Genomic DNA, 17,879 nt, shown 5'->3' on the forward strand with positions numbered 1-17,879 from the left:
ACTATTGTGATCGAAATTAGTAGAGGAAACTGCAGACGACATGTTGTCTCATGGTACTGTGAATTATGGTCGCGGTTGTAAAATTGCCAGCTACATGTGTATATACAGTGGTTTTTAAAGAAAAACTGATTAACTTGAAAAATTTTGATGTTACTTATTTATCACAGATTTTATTTTCAAGATATTAAAAACTTTTAAAAATATAAAAAAAAGTCTACATTCTTCTTTAAGTTTTCCAGTTTTCCATCTGAATAAAGATGTGCATTCAACTGACATTTTATAAATTGTTGAATTCGTTAACAGATAAATATAATTATTATATACGAAAAATGGGGTTCAAAAATGTCAAACGTTAAATTGCAAGAGAAAAACCGAGAAAATATCATGTCTATTCCGGACTTTCCTTTTTTGGTTATTACAATTGAAACTTCCGGTCTTTTAAAAACAAGCACGTGTTGAAAAGGACGGTGTAAACACTGACATTAACCTGTTATTTCTTAAAATCAGCTTCTGTTCAGAAGTGTCACAATGGCTGAATATGTCCAACAGAGTATTGAGGAAATGCTCCCTGAGTTGGAGCAAATGGAAAGAGTAGGAATTTGTACTGGAATCGAAACTAGGTAGGTCTGTCAAAACGTCCAAAAGCAGACGCCTAATTTGCATTTCCAACCAGACTAACAGCCTGACAGCTTATTTAAGGACTCTGTTTAATATCAACGATTCTTTAGTATTTTTATATTCATCGTCATGTAGTACCACAGGTGTACAAAGAAAACTATGATCGCTAGACATATGAGTTTTTGACAAATGTACATGACATGTATGAAAGTGACAGCTAGGTGCCTATACATCTGCATATAACTGTGTAATAAACGGATTGACTATAATTATAAAAGTGTACCTCAAACTCAATTTTTCATTTTCATGGAATAAATGGATTTAAAACTCTTTCACTATTTTCGTTCATTTAGTCATTTCAATTTTCATAGAAAATCACATTTGGACTTTGGTTACCTTTAACAGAGACATATAATACATCTAATAATGTATTATATGTCTCTGCCTTTAATAAAAGTTGGTAACTTTAACATAAATTATTTGGTATTTGGTGGAAAGTAAAAAAAATGTCTCATTGGAAATAGCACCCCATCCTCTAACATTTATGACAGTTATGTAAGAAAAAAAAGAGTTAACAGTTTGTCATAAACTTTTTACTTTATTTCAACATTTTCCAATGAAAATAAAAAGCCTACAAGTTACATATATGACTTACGGGATACATTTTTTTGTAAATGTATATACTCTTTACGCTTATAATTCTTGTTGTTGACAGTAATTTTCATAGAGCATGTTGAGAAACAATCTCTTAGCTGTGTGTTTTTAAATTTATCATGTTTATTATACTGAATGTTTTGTCATTAATATCTTTTAGATTTTAAATTGAAAATACATGTAATTGAAACAGGTACATATAAACAAAAAAATACTGAGCCTGAAACGTAGACATGGTAGAGCTAAAACATTGATTTGAAAATTATTAATGTAAATTCATTTCCTTGTTTTGAATTTTGAACTTTTGATTATAATGCATGAAATGCAAACATTATTTTTTTTTCTCATTAAAAAATGAGAGAGAGTAAATTGTCTCATTGATATGCATGGTATAAGGAAATGTTTCTGGTCAAAGTGAGGTAATTGATTTCGGGCGGGCGGGCGACAACCAAATGTTGTCCGTGCATTTACTCATGAACCGTTCATCCAAAGCTTTTAAAATTTTAAGATGTTGTTACTGACAACAAAATGGAGGTCAAGTTCAAGAATGACGATTTTGACCATTACCGTTCAGGAGTTATGGTTCTTGAAAGATTGAAAAATGGCGTTTCCAGTCAAGTCCGTGCATTTACGCATGAACTGTTCAACCAAAGCTTTCAAAATTTTAATATGTTGTTACTGATGAAAAAATGGAGGTCAAGTTCAAGAATGATGATTTTGACTTTTACCGTTTAGAAGTTATGGTTCTTGAAAGATTGAAAAATGGCTTTTCCAGTCGTGTCCGTGCATTTACGCATGAACTGTTCAATCAAAGCTTCCCAAATTTTAATATGTTGTTACTGATGACAAAATGCAGGTCAAATTTGATATTGACGATTTTCACTTTCACCGTTCATCAGTTATCAATGGTTATGGTTCTTGTGATATTGCCAGGACACAAATAAATGTTAATAAATCTGGTTTGCTGTCGTTGTGACAGCCTCTTGTTATGTTTATTGTTCTTTTTTCTACTTTTGTTGTTTGATAGAATTTAGCTTTCAAAATGATTTCAAGCAGAAATAGGACTTTTATGTGTAATTTTATAATCTCTTATATATTTTAGAAAAATTCTAAAGAAGAGAACAAATTATGAGTATAAGCTGAGACGAAGAACAAAATGTAAGGAAGATTTTATGCAGTACATTAAGGTATGTATGTATTGTTTGGTAATACAACCTTTCTTTCTGTCTTGAGTTAATACTGGATAATTTCACATTTTATAAGTTGTTGAAAGGTATTTCTTGAAAAAACTTTTGACTCTGGAAATACATTTTTTTCTAAATCAACAAACTTAATAATCTAGCATACTATATACATGATATAGATATATAAAGATGCACAACTTGTAAAAGTAAATCATTATAGATCATAAAGGTCTTTAACACAGAACCTTGGCTCACACAGAACAAAAGTGTAAAATATCAATTTGCTTGGCAATCTCATTGTAAAAAATATAAGAAAACATTTAACAATAGTATTATCATGATTATGACATTCATACATGTCATAAAGTTCATAAAATTATTTGATAAAAAACTTGTAACACTGTACAACATGTACAATGTACTAGCTTGCTTCAATGTAAATATATATACGGTTTTTATCCAACGCAATCATAGGTTTGAACGTAGTTTTCAATTTATACTCGTTTATATATATATACATAATGATTTTATTTCTATATTTCAGTATGAAGTTGATGTTCTAAAGCTTATACATACAAGGAGACAGGTATAACCCTTTTTGATTGTTTTTTTTTTTTTATCTCACAAGACTCTTACTTTTTTTTTTTTTTATCATTTTATGAACAAATAAGTTCACATAATAATTGTATGCATAAAAACAAAATAAACATAAAACAATAGAGGAAAAAAATGTACAAAAAATAAAGATTCAACCACTGTAACAAGTGGGTTACGATATTTCTCTACTCGAGACAGTTAAATTTTAAAATTTAAAGTGTGAGGCTTACCAAGATTTAAAAATGATTAAAATCTAACTGTTGTGAGTGGAGAAATGTCGTAATACACACAAGTTATAGTACATGTAGTAGTTAGGTCTGTTTCTGTAATGATTTTCATTCTGCCTTTTCAGAGATTTTTTGTGTTCTCTACAATGTATATATGTGATGTCATCAGGCATGGTTTACGAAGAAATCACAAAAAAAATTGACCTCATAATTAACATGATTAAACTTTGACCTATCATTTGCCAAGAACTCTTTTTTGCTAGTGGGGAGAACAATTTGATAATTATATATAATGAATGAAACGTAACACAATGAAACCAACAATCAACCTGGCGATAGTTTCTTTATCTGTTACTGAAATATTTTTTTATTGAGATATACTTTATTAATCAGATAAAGAAACTATCGCCAGGTTGATTGTTGGTTTCATTGTGTTACGTTTCATTCATTATATATAATTATCAAATTGATCAATATATTATTGATATATATCTTATATATATTGTCATAAGATCTGTAATGTATATATATATAAACTAATAAATGTTATAATTTTTTACAGAAAGTGAGATACCATCACAAAAGGACAGAAATTGAGTATGCCATTACGTGTAGAATACACAACTTATTTAGAGTGAGTGTTCACCTAATATTGATACCATTGCGAGTTGTGTATATATTGGTTTTATTTGAATTGATAAACATTTTTGAACATAAAATTACGAAAGTTCAACCACCATTTTCAAAATGCCTTGGTTACTAAACATCAACCTTTTTATTTGTGTCAGTTTGGTTATATGTATTCAAAATTTGCAATGAATTATTTATGTACACCAATGTGACATTTATAAAGTTACATTTTGACTGACAAATCATAAACATGATTTATATGTTTGATTACATGATCATGATGATTACGGAAACCAGTTTGAAAATAAAAAATAAAAATAAAAAGCTTAAAGAATATCCAGCTAGACTATGCAGGCTAGGCATGTTTTAAGCAGGGTAAATTGAACTCCAAAGCAATTAGTCAGGTTTTGTTTAGTTTGGGATTACCGTTATAGAATTGACATTTAAATTTAACCTTGTTCAAAGATCATTGTACAGTTCATGATGAAAAGAACAGTGAAATGTTCCTGTTGGGTACAGTTCAGGGTAAAATTGTGAACATAGAGAAAAGCAGACACGCACACAAATTCCTGATGTATGGTACCTTTTATCAATATTTTGCCTCACAGATTTTGTGAGTTACCATCTTCAAGCTATTTTAGATACTGGTTCTGACCTCTATCTTTCTCCTGTCTATTTAGAGAATATTATTTGTAATTGAATTATCTTATATTCCATTTACAGTTGGTAACCAACAGATTTCCTGATGATGTCAAACTATGGCTGTCACACATAGAATTCTCACAATCAAGGGTATGTATTGAAATAAGATTACAGGATAGTAGTATGAAAATACTTGCATTAAAAATGCAGTGAATCAAGTTTTATTTCAATGAATAGGGTTTAATACCAACCCAAACTTTTAGCGCAGACTCTTTTGGTTTTATGAGCAGTTTTTCATAGACCTTTACCAATAAAACAGTTATAATTGTAATTACTAACTTATTTCATAAAAAAAACTCAACAGAAAGTAGGAAACACTTGTCTAACATGAACATGACTTCATTCTTCTGACAAATTTTGCTTGCTGGTAATACAATGTACCGGTAAGTGGTAAGTATTAAAGGGAAACTATAAGCTCATTGAAAAGTCATATTTTCCATTGAAATCAAATAGTTTGCAATAGAAAACACAAATTTTTCAGGACTTTACAATAACACCTGAAATGGCAGACCCTATAATATTTGAAAAGAATGGCTTAAGAGTAAACACCCAAATTTTTTTTAGTCTGATGCATCAATTATTTTTGTGATTTTATTGATCCTCTTTAAAATGGATAATTATTTTCTTGCACAGAGTTGAGGATGAATATGAATTAGATAGTGAAGTCTTGTTGGCATCAATCCATAACATTTCCTCTTATTTATAATTTCAGAAAGAGAAAGCAAATGTTAGTAAATTTTTTACCAAGATGTTACAAGTTCATAACAAGAAATCTGGTAAGACTTATTGTCAACTACTGTAGGAGTAAAGTGCTGCCATCTGGTGGTCATATGACACCCTTGCTTCATTGTACAAAGTCCCAAAGTTCTTAATGTTGAAATAAACATCTAAGACGTGGTGAAAATTTGTTTAATCTTCTGGTTAAGCGCTGTGGATTCATTATCTAATTATTTGTTGGATATTAATTTTTGGGGATTTGTCAGGTACAGGTGAACCTTAAAATTAATTGTTCAGCAAGTAACAATTCTTCTATAGGATTTTACATGTTGTATGCACACCTCGGAAAACGTCAATATCAAACATCCACACACATACCACTAAATCGTTACCCACAAAATTAAATGATTCCACAGTATAACATTTTAGAATTGTTAAGGGGGTAGACCTTGGTTCAGGGAGATAACTCTTTAAATCAGTTGTGCGTTTGTAAAAGTCGAGTTTCGTCAATGAATTTAAGCATTTACCTGAAACAGATTGGAAATAATCTATGTATCCAAGAAGCTTAGAACATATTTATGAAAATGGCTGACACAAACGTACTAATGATTTTAAGAGTTATTTCCCTGAACCTAGGTCTACCTCCTTAAATAAAAAGAAAACACTTGTATCTGGTAGTTATTTTATGTCAATTGACCGCTTCAAAGTCACTATTCTAGAACATTATAGGACAACTGTAAATTAACTTTCAAAGCTGAATCTTTAATTTTAATTTTCAAAGTTGAATTTATCTAAATACATTTTAAAAATTATCTGTATGGAATCTGATTTCAAGTAAATGTATTAAAATGTAAGCTAAAAGTATTTTAATGTGAAATGTAATTTTATACCTCTTTGCATGCTGGACATGTAAAAAACATTGATTTGACCCGAGAACCAAGAAAAAAAGAATGTTTTGAAATTGTGCTTGTGCTTCAAACATGGAAAAAAAATAAAAATCACAAAAATACTGAACTTAAAGGAAAAACAATTTCGGAAAGTCCATTGCAGTATGCAGACTTTTCAAATCCACGAAATCATATATCAATGAAAATGCAACTTTTGTTTTAACCACAAAAACTGGTATCAACGAAATTAAATGAATCCACAGTGGTTTTCCTCTATCCACAAAATATGCTATTAACGAAATTAAGGTGGTACCTAACACTACAGGGAGATAACTCTGTAAAATCAGCAGAACGTTTTAATGACATTGTGTTCTTAAGGGAATATTTAGCTTCTCAATGATCAAAATGAGGGTTTGTCAAACTGCTATATAACCAGTGTAATTTTTCTGATTAAACGGTTGGTTCATTTTAAAAATTTTTTTTATATTTTTGTCAAAGGGTCAAAGTAAACGCTTTGTCAAAATTTTAAGAAAATTAAACTAGCTTAATTAATTTTAGTTCCAGTATTAGGTACCACCTTAAATGAATCCACAGTAGTTGTAGGTTTCATGTAACCACCAGTCTGGTTTTTCTTGACTGACCTACTGAAAAAAAAAGGATTTTGCCTTCTGACCTTTTGACATGGCAGCCTTTACGTTAAATATAACTTGTCCATTCGATTTTGATGTGTTTTGTTATTTGATTTTGCCATGTGATTATGGACTTTCCGATATGGATTTTCCTCCTAAGTTCAGTGTTTTTTTTTTATTTTACTTTTTATGGAATAAATGTTAATTAATTGTCAGTAATGACTTACATTACCTGTCTTTTTTAGATCTGTGGATTCTAGCTGCTAAATGGGAATGGGAAAACAACAACAGTCCAAATAATGCACGACATCTGTTACAACAAGGAATCAGATATCTTAGTAACAGTCAACAGTTATGGCTGGAGGTATGTTAGAGCAGTACCATTTAAATAGATGGGGATGGTAAGAGGGGACATCCAAAATTACTTACGATCGACATTGATTTTTATAGTATCTTTCCTTTTTTTTTTAGCATATACACAAAAAAACTAAATTGGCCATGAGCTATGTCTAAAAAAAACCTTATCTTTCTACTCTTCTTTTCCAAATGGAGCAGGTCCTTACATCAGGAACTTGCATTCTGTAATTTCTGTATCCAAATCACAACTGCACAAAAACAAAAATCATCAAAAGGAAAATATTGTCAGTGGCGGATCCAGAGGGGGGGTTCCGGGGGTTGGAACCCCCTTTTTTTTGGCCGATCAATGCATTTGAATGGGAACATATAGTTGGAACCCCCCCCCCCTTTTTAAAATGGCTGGATCCGCGCCTGATCGTATACACCTACTTGGCTATTATTAATATTGGAGTATAAAAGTTATAGTTATGTCCCTTGGTTTATTGGATCACATTTTGTGTATCCCCTGGCTATAACAGCGAAACAAATGAACAGATTTCAGTCAAAATATTCACACCTTCTTCATTCTTAAACACAATGAGTGCCCAAACTTGATTATACTTTAACCTGCTGATTTTATGAATTAGAAGATGTGGTATGAATACCAATGAATCAACTATCCACTAGAGTTGGCATGATGAATATGAATACAAAAAAGGTGTTTAGCAAAAGCTATGCTTAGCCAATGAGGTCAAACATGATAATATGTTTCATAGCTGTTCCTCCTATCCTGGGGTCTAGAGTTTTGGATAGGTAGTTGGGAAAATATTTAAGATTTTTTTAAGAAAGAATTTTACTTTTATGAATATTGCAGATTATAAAATGCATGCATAATACTCTAGTTTCCCTGCTGTTCAAGTCAGAAACTACAAACAAAATATAGCAGTTTTGAATATAATTGGAGAAAAAAAAGAAAAGTAATTTACCTTTCATCAACTCAAGTTCAACATGAAATTTATTCTATCCATAATATTCATTGTTTTCTCATTAAAAATATAAAAAATTGTCAAATTTAATAAGTTTAAAAGTAACTTAAACTAATATATAAATTGAAACAATGCATTCACATTTCAATATATACTTGTAACTATCATGACTAATAAAAAGAGGTATTTTGCTAGAACAAAAAAGACATGTTGAATCCTGGTTGAAATTACAGTTTAACATTTTAAATTTATATTTTACAGTATTTTAGAATGGAATTACTGTATGCAGAAAAGGTAAGGTTTAATATTTCTCATTACATATCATGACCAGACTATCTCATTAATATTGAAATACCATTGACATTTTAGAAAATTGCAAAATTATAGAAACCTCTTTATTTCTAATAGTAGCATATTTTAGAACCATGTTAATTCCCTTTTGCAATTAAAATGTCATAGTCAGTTCCAGCATCAATTGGAATACTGCTGCATACTTTGCAATAAATTCTGTACACTGAGGCTTTTACTTTGTAAAAAACCAAATGCTGTGGAAAAAATAGAAGAATAAAGATGAGTGTTGTGGAGAAATCTTACAGACCAAGTTGAAGGTTTGCAAATCTGTCTGTCTATCCGTCAGTCAGCACATCATTTTTTTCACAATTTTTGCTTCATAATTGAAGATCTTAATTTGGTATATAGTTTTATTTGGTCAAGTTACAGGTAAAGTTTGAATTTTGTTCCAGTCCTTCGACTTAGAAAATTCACTTAAATAATCATTTTTCAACACTTTTTTTCAAGCTTGAAGACATCGACTTGATATTTGTTATTTATTGGTCATCCCACTGTCTTTATCACTCTGCTCTGCTCTTAATAAAATTGCATATTATGGCTTTGTCACGTAAAATACATTGACCCAACCTTAATAACTTTGACTGGGACATATCCGGGAAGTCACAATGTTTGAACCAAACTTATCAAGTCATCTTTCGGTTGATGGTGAAACTTAAAAAAAAACTATTACAGGAGTAACAGGACGCAAAACAGCCTGATAGATCGATTATCTAGTTATCTGCATATTGATATTGTTAACTATCAGCCACTTGACACAATATGAAAGCTTTTTGATTGTGCTCACTCGACAAAAAACTTCATATTGTGACTTGCAGCTGACATTTTACATTATCCTGATTTAAAGTAATTTCTCGCAATTTGATTGGCTGATATTGTCCTAATAAATTTCAGTACAATTTTTTATCATGTCAATTGGAATTATCTCCCTTATACCATTGACCTAATACAAAAAACAAAAAACAATTAAGTTGCTTTGTAGTCATAATATTTTTTATTTTTCACATTTTTTTATTTAATATCTAAAATATATTTATTGATATTGTCCTAACATTGAATTTGAATATAATAATATGTAATATAACAAAATCAGGATTAATTCGTTACACAGTGTTCAATTGTCCTAATACGGAATTTATCGGGTCAATAAAATTCATATCGGGTTTGGCTTCGCCTCACCCGATATAAATTTTATTGACCCGATAAATTCTCGTATTAGGACAATTGCACACTGTGTAACTAATAATATCAACATGCAAACAACCTGATAATCTCTACACCCTGACAAGTTATAGATCAAGTTAAAATTCTTTTCCAATACAATGAATTTTTAATTGGAAGGGTTATATGTATTGCCAGGCAATAGTTATAGAATGCTTGTTATCTTCAGTGTTCATTAAACAATGCATTATCCAATTAGTTAAAAATGTCTATTAAAAATAGTTTTTCTGTTTATTTTTAGTTAAGACAGAGAAGATCTGTATTAGGGATTGATGAGGAAGAGGTGAGTTTTTTTTCTAAAAAAATATGTTGAAAATTTGAAGAAAACAATCAAAATGTATTTATAATTGTGGAGAAATGAGTCAGTGATATTGTTTTCATTGAACACAGAAAGGAGTGGAACACGAGGAATTCACAAATTCACCTATTGCACAATCTCAGTTTAAACCGGTTCAGATTTTCGTTTAAAACTTTTATGCTGAACATTTAGCTTTTGTTATGATTGTAGTTAAAACATAAAAAAATGATTAAACGATGAAATAAAGATTTTGTACAAAAAACAATTGACTGCTGACAGTGTTAGAGGATTGCTGATTTGAGATAAATTATGAAGAGGAAACATATCGGAGGTCTTGAAGGCTGTACTGGTGAAATGAGGTGACTGTATACTTCAAATAATCATGAAGACCGTTAAATGTATCATAGTGTTTCAATCATCGTTGAAATAATAATCAAATATAATTCAGTTTAACATAAACACAGCCCTACTGAACACTAAGTTGATCCTCAACAATATTAATTATAGTAAATAGTGCGAAGGACAATCCTTACAATCATCAAGTCTGAACTTTAAATTTAATTTTATATATATATCCATGATATCCGGTAGAATTTATTCTGTTACAGAAATTTGGTATTACTGCTTTTCTATGTTTACACAATATAAGTATTTTTCTCATAGAAAACCAAAACCAAAAGATTCAATTGGTACTATATGGATGACAGCCAAATCCCATTACTTTGTTAAATGAGAGTTTTAGAAAATACAAGATATTTTTCAAAATACAAAGATCATTGCCAAAAAGGGGAAATAACTCTTGTCAGCTAGTGATAAATACTTTGTTTACTTTAAAAATACCATGCAAAATGATAACATCTAAAGATGCCGTTTTGTACTAATGATGGTACTTATAAAGGAACCGCTCTAATAGTTATTATGTTTCATTAAACACAAAATAGATGAGATGTGCCAATCCCTTTTCTTAGGTCATAAACAAAATTTAAGCATAGATGCCAACCATTATGATTTTTCCGTAATTTCTCTGATTTTGCGATTAAAAGTATGCTATTACGGTCAAAGTCGAAAAGTTACGGATTCCTAGTCATTACCGTTCAATTTTGTAAAACATGGATTTTTATCATTACTTTTCCGGCCTGATCCAGTTTTTAGAAAACACCAATGTAAGGATTCTGGTTTCTCGGGAGTTATCAACCTATCGTTTGGTAATTACTTATTGGCTTCCAAAGAGGCTAACTTGCTTTTATGAAGTAGCTTTCCCCATTTCTCTACTTCTCCTTGACAAAACAAAAATGTACTAGTTGAGAACATCTGAACGATTAATGAATGGAATACATACTACAGATAACATGTGTAAAAAATATGCTAGTGCACATCACTTCGCAACCACTCGTCAGTAATTTTTATTGGTAAATGCACGTTTTTGAATGATTACTGAAAACTTTTCAAAATTACAGAAAACTTGATAGATTGTTACTGATTGTGTCAAAAGGAGGTTGGCATCTATGTTTAAGTTTACCATGATTCATATTTATTGGTGGTTTATCATAAACTTCCATAAATGACTGTATTTTTTAAACCAAGTTGCAAGCCTGAGCCAAAATCTTATTTTCTTATGTTGTGGAGATCTCCTGATCATGCTGATGGGAGATTTTTTATTTTGCCCATGCATTTCTACCTGATTCTTGACCTCATGCAAAATCAAACTGAAACTTAACTGTTTATATGGTTGTGGAACTGTATATTTAATGTTCCTTACGATATTGTTGATATCTGCTTTATTTTTTGTATTTTTTTTGTATTTCAGACAGACAAAGTATCTGATACTGTGTTGGAAGGCCATGTTGCTGAAGTGGTTTACCAAAAGGCTATAGAAGCTATACCAGGTATTTGTAGTTGTCATACTTATCCTACTAACTCCTACAGTACTCTGCAGAGATGGCAAAACTCCCATCAACATAAGTTAGTTTTATTTACATAACTAGAAAAAGTTTTATCAAGAATACCTTGAATACCAGCCTCTTCAGTCTACTTGTATCTCCACATGTAATAGGTTTCAACCATGAAAGTTTGAAGAGCATGGCTAAACAAACACTTTTGATCTGTTTTGGTCATTGAAATCCCTGTTTTTGTCTTGATTGTCATATTCAAAATACCGGTTAAGGATATAAGTTAACAACCTTTGCCTCCTTAGCTTGTTAACCTTGTCCAATGTTTATGTTTATGTGTATGTGCCTGTCTTAGGTCAGAATGACATTAATTGCTGTCCCAAAAATATTGTAAATGAAAATCCTTAACTCTTAAATAAAAGTATGATACAAAATTTAAACATGAGTATAAACAATAATATTTATAATTAGTAATAAACATTATATTGTATCAAAAGACTCTTAAAATTACTGAAAACAAACTGTCTGTCTATTAATATATATGTATTTATAGAATATTTGATAAAAATACAGATCAATATGCAATGCGATTGTATCGTAACTTGCAGTCCATTGTTTTTTACTCTTGCTGAAAGAACTCAGAAAAATGAAACAAAACATGGCCACAATCAATCTTAAGTCTAGAAAATCTTATTATTAAATATCTGAAGAACATGCAGGAGAACAAATATAACCACTGGCTAAGAAATAATTAAAAAATAATATACAATATGGTCTGACATCTACTTTCTTGAAAACATTTACAGATGTTGACTTGTTATTGAAAAATAGAATAGATGGAGTGAAACTTTAAACAAAAATATAATCAGCATGAAAAGAGCTATAAATTTATATTCAGCATGACAAAAATGGCCTTCTTGTGAAAGGCATCAGAGATCTTTACATGAAAATTTGTCAAGGGTGGAACAAACAAAATAATTATTTTAACCTTTGAAAAAAATTATCAATTATATACCTATTGGAAATATTCTGAAATACATATACTTATTGATTTTTATGCCCAACTAGGGGGAACCTTTTTTTCGGTCTGTCTGTCTGTTCATTGGTCTGTCCTGCTTCTGTTTAAAGTTTTGTGCCCCACTAAGAGGCATTATGTTTTTCAGTCTATGCCTCTGTTCATCTGTTAGTTTGTCCATCTGTCTGTCCCGCTTCAGGTTTTGATGAAGTTTAAAGTCCAATTATCTTGAAACTTTGTACACATGGTCCTATGATATGATCCTTCTAATTTTAATGCCAAATTAAAGTTTTGACACCAATTTGATGGTCCTCTGAACACAGAAAATGTTAGTGCCAGTTGGGCATTCATGTACTATGGACCCATTCTTGTTTACCTATTTTTGTGTTTTGGTGATAACTAAAGTAGGTCAAGAGGTAAAGAGAACTTGTATACTGTAACAATAATGAACAAAATAGAATCTACAAAACAATTAACACAGTTTAAATTGCAAGTAACTTCTTACAAAAGTCATTGCCCTTTGGTGATGATTTTTGTCAATCTTTTGGATTTGTTTTTTGAAACTATATAGTAATTTAACTGCCAAAATGTTTATTCAAATTTAAATACCTGGTACTTTTTTATGTTGACCTTTTTAAACAAATAAAGATGGTTAAGAGTCAAGTACCTTCACCACATGAATATTTGCATTCTTATCGTACCCCCCATAACATGCAACCAACAGTTGTCCAATCAAATAATTATGTACACATTTAGGGTGACAGATGCCTTCCTGTTCCCCAATACTAGTGAGGAGTTCCCCGTCCATAGATAATACATGTATTGAAAGTTCGTCAGCCATAACAATTAGTCCATCAGGTGTTGTGACTATATCATTGAGTTTATGAGAATTCTGATAAGTCCATTTGAATGTAAAACGTGAATCATATAAAGAAATGTTAACTCCACTATTGATAATTATGTCCCCTTTTGAATTTGTTGTTAATTTATTGATTTGATGAAGTATCTGATAGTCAGAATCACATTTTGTTTTTCTTAATGTTTTAAAGCAATGTCCATGCTTATCAAGGAATAACACTCCAATTTCTTGTGACGGATATGTCTCAAATCCAACTACAATTGTTTGGTCAAATGAATGTATTCCTTTTGTGTGAAAAATGTCTTCGCTAAAAGGGGTGTTACTTATTTCAAATAATGAAAATTTACCATTATTTTCACACTTTAATCCATATTTAGTATTGACTAGTATCGTTTCATCATCAGTTACAGTCATATCGTGTGGATAGTCGAAGTCGTCTGAATAAGAAACATCAGGTTTGATGATCAATTTGTCAGTAAGTACTTTGCCTCTTCCTAGATAATACCCAGGTCCCATATAAAAGTGATTGCGTTGGAAATATGTACAGATTAAAGTTCCATCTTTGAAACTTCTAAGCTTCAAAAAACCACTTACATTTGTTTCAAGTGTATTGATGACCTTGAGAACTGGACATTTTTTTAGAGACCCAAAATTAATGCTTGGCAGATCCTGAACTATAAACCTCAACTTTTGCCCTAGTGGTATAATGTCAGAATTGGTATTTGGCTCTACATATCTGTCTACTTTGTTTATAGTTGATAACACAATTGTTGCTTGGTGGGATTGTAAAGCAGCATCAATTTCATTGCTTATTTCCTTCAGTTTAGTTTCTCTTTCTTGAATCCTCTGGTTTTCTTCCATGAAAGCATCTTTACCTGGTATAAATATTTTGTCTAGTTCATCAATTAGAATTGCAGCTTCTTTAGAAGCTTTATCCTTTATTTCCTTTTCTCTTTGGATAATTTTTTGTTTTGTTTTGTTGTAATTGTCACAGGCGGCAGTATTTTCACTCACTTTTTTACTGAGATCAGGTAAAGTTTTTTTTATCTTTTTCTTGATGTCTTTCAGTTCTGATAACTGATTGTTATACACAGTGCTAAGTTTGTCAAGGTTATGACCTTTATGGTCAGGTTCAAGGACACAGTAAGAACAAACTGGTTTATTGCAGTCCTTACAAAAAAGAGAACACTTTTCATCAGTATGGAGTTCGCATCGAATGTTTTTAAGATTAAACTGTCGAATAATGTCCACATTTTCTGGAGTTCCAACCTGTTTCAGGTCAATAATACAATGTTCTTCTGATCCACCAAATTTTGAGTGCTTTTCCTTACATTTTTGGCACATGACAAGGTCGCAGTAAAAGCATTTCCATTTGATCCTTTTAGACATTCCACAAAATTGGCATACAATAAGATTTTTAGCCATATCTACTGTATTATGTTATCTTTTTTCATATACACTTATAATCAATGCAAATATTATTTAATCATCAGTTTTATAGTACCGGTATGTATCCCTTCAGATCCCAATATACATGATATATATAGATTCTTACATTGATACCAGTGGATTATCGGATTTATCCAATCGAGATAGTTAAATTATCAATTTTAAAGTCCAAGCCGCCTCGGCGAGGACTTTAAAATTTATAATTTAACTATCGAGGTTGGATAAATCCGAAAATCCACGAGTAACTATGTAAGAATTTGTTTCTCTAATGATTAAAAGATACATTTTCTTTTTTTGTTAACCGAAAATCCCCTTGGAGTGCCTTTCACATTGCACGAAGTTGTCAATTTCATCAACACCTGTTAGCATATTTTGATTCATCCAGTTGGCTAAAAAGGTCATGACCCTTAAAATCATCCAATGATCTTTTGAGATCACCAGCAACCACACGTTGATTAAATTTTTTTATACAATGGGTTCGGAAAGGGATAAATTTCCGTAGAATTAGAGAAATATAAATAAATCATATATCTGAAAATAAGCATTGTTTAATCGCAAGCACAAAAATTGTTTTATCACTATTTAAAATTTCCTTTTTATCAAATATAATAAAAATTGAATTATAATCCACAAATTGTATCCTGAACGTTATAATTTCAGAACTAAATGATCACCTATTTTAATATTTAGTGAATGCTATTAATACCAAGTAAGATGATCATATGATATAAATTTTTAAATGTCTTTGAAACAAGATAAAATTGTACTACTATAAATCATTTACAAAACCTGTATAACAGGTCAGCTAAAATATTATAGTTCAAAAGATGTTTTGTATTAAAGAGGTTTAAAAAACAGGACTAATGTACATGAAATAGACAAATAAAACATAATTTTATAAATTTTAATGTGTATGAAACACATTTCTGGATTTTTATACATTCATATGGAATGCTGAATGGTTGTGGAAATGTTTGAGAACAAGATGTGTCATGTGTGTTGTGAAATTGTAGAAGATTGAAAATATAAAATGAATTAAAAATAAAGCAATCATTTAAAGGCTTCTCAAAAAATTCTGTTTCAATGAGAGGCTGACATGGTTTAGTAATGCATTCTGGTTAAATTTAAACTAGAATAATTGTAGCATTTTGCTCATATCAAGATATCTCAATTTATTGTATAGCAATATAATATTTCCAACAGAAAGTAACCAAAAGATAGCGTGCAATAAATTCTAATATTGCACTAGTGCAATAAATCTTCAAAATTCATGACGTCATCAATGACAAAATCTTAGTTTAAACCATTTTTCACTTTCAATATTATATTGCTATACAATAAAAGGGTTATTGCATGAATATTGGGGAATATTGTCCCTCGTAGAACATATATTGCACTCGCAAGCTCGTGCAATATAAAATTCTTCTCTGGACAATATTCCCCAATATTCATGCAATAACCCTATAATGATGGAAATGTGAATTATTTATCCCTAAATGTAAAGTTAACCCCTGGAGAGCAGCTTGACCTCAAATGTTTGTACAACAGAAAGGATAAACTGTTGATTTGATTAATCCTTGTTGTTAGGCCACTTTTTTTTTTATTTGTTGGTTTACGGATCCGCTGACCCTGTTTTTCACGATTTTGAAGATTTTTTTTAATTCCGCCGACCCTTTTCTGTTTGAAGAAGTACAAATAAAAATAAAAACATGATAAAAAAGATCGGTCTTTCTTCTTCCAGTCAGAATACCCTCAAAGTGGATTCGAAAATCCCTGCGGTTCCCTGTTCAGTCAACGTTTCATCATGATCTAATGTGGTGAAAAGGAACCAGTTGAAAGGCGGTTCCCTGTTCAGTCAACGTTTCAACATGATCTAATGTGGTGAAAAGAAACCAGTTGAAAATGGAGGACCAGAATACTTACTTATACTTACTTAGATTTACACATTAATTGTTGGAGATTTTCGGTGTAAATCTAGCAGTTGAACAAAATGAACATCGCAGTCATGAATAATAAAAATGAAAATTATTTATGAGATCGTTTGAGAATTTTGGTTTAAAAGGTCGGACCACTGCTAATTTGAACCCCTGTTTCAGACAGTCAGTGAGGTTGACGGCGGGTCAACTTTGGTTCAAGTGTTGATCAGAAAGTCTGAAACCCGTCGAAAGGGGCTGTTTTAGTTCCATTACACTTATGAGGTAATAGTCCAAATAATTATGACGTCTGGCAAGGCTACCTGGCATCCAAGATTTGTTTTTAAATAGCCTTGTCAGACGTCACTAAAAGAGAAGGATCTTTTAACTTGCTGCCAGGGATGGGTGTCTGATTAATTGGCCTTATTATATAAATACCTAAATACCATCTGACGGTACCCATTAAGATTTAATGGGACAGAGATGGGATATGGTGAACAAGATCCCAACACAAAATCAGAACATGTATTACTGTCATAGAATGCCTGACAATTAAAATCACTTCGACATTTATAAAAAGGGTCAATCACAGGACACTTCGAGATATAAGCTAATACTTAGCAGTGTAAAATAGCATAAAAAGCCTTAAAAGGACATGTTTTCATGTACCAGATATGAAGGCAGAGACATGCAGAGCGCATATGGTATTTCCTCAATAAG

At 30.9% G+C, this 17,879-nt stretch overlaps 1 protein-coding gene across 1 annotated transcript in view; it reads left to right on the top strand.

The window, feature by feature from the left end:
* Positions 1 to 417: 417 nt before the first annotated feature.
* The window catches only part of LOC139488957 (U3 small nucleolar RNA-associated protein 6 homolog), a 159,294-nt gene continuing 141,832 nt past the window's right edge, over positions 418 to 17,879 (top strand). The window contains exons 1-10 of the mRNA XM_071274944.1: positions 418 to 620; positions 2,375 to 2,459; positions 3,001 to 3,042; positions 3,843 to 3,914; positions 4,634 to 4,702; positions 5,325 to 5,388; positions 7,091 to 7,209; positions 8,429 to 8,461; positions 9,978 to 10,019; positions 11,842 to 11,920. Of these exons, the coding sequence (XP_071131045.1) occupies positions 529 to 620; positions 2,375 to 2,459; positions 3,001 to 3,042; positions 3,843 to 3,914; positions 4,634 to 4,702; positions 5,325 to 5,388; positions 7,091 to 7,209; positions 8,429 to 8,461; positions 9,978 to 10,019; positions 11,842 to 11,920 (697 nt within the window). The 5' untranslated portion in view covers positions 418 to 528. The remainder of the gene's footprint in view (positions 621 to 2,374; positions 2,460 to 3,000; positions 3,043 to 3,842; positions 3,915 to 4,633; positions 4,703 to 5,324; positions 5,389 to 7,090; positions 7,210 to 8,428; positions 8,462 to 9,977; positions 10,020 to 11,841; positions 11,921 to 17,879) is intronic.

Source organism: Mytilus edulis, chromosome 9 (genome assembly GCF_963676685.1).
Source record: "Mytilus edulis chromosome 9, xbMytEdul2.2, whole genome shotgun sequence".
Lineage (NCBI taxonomy): Eukaryota > Metazoa > Mollusca > Bivalvia > Mytilida > Mytilidae > Mytilus > Mytilus edulis.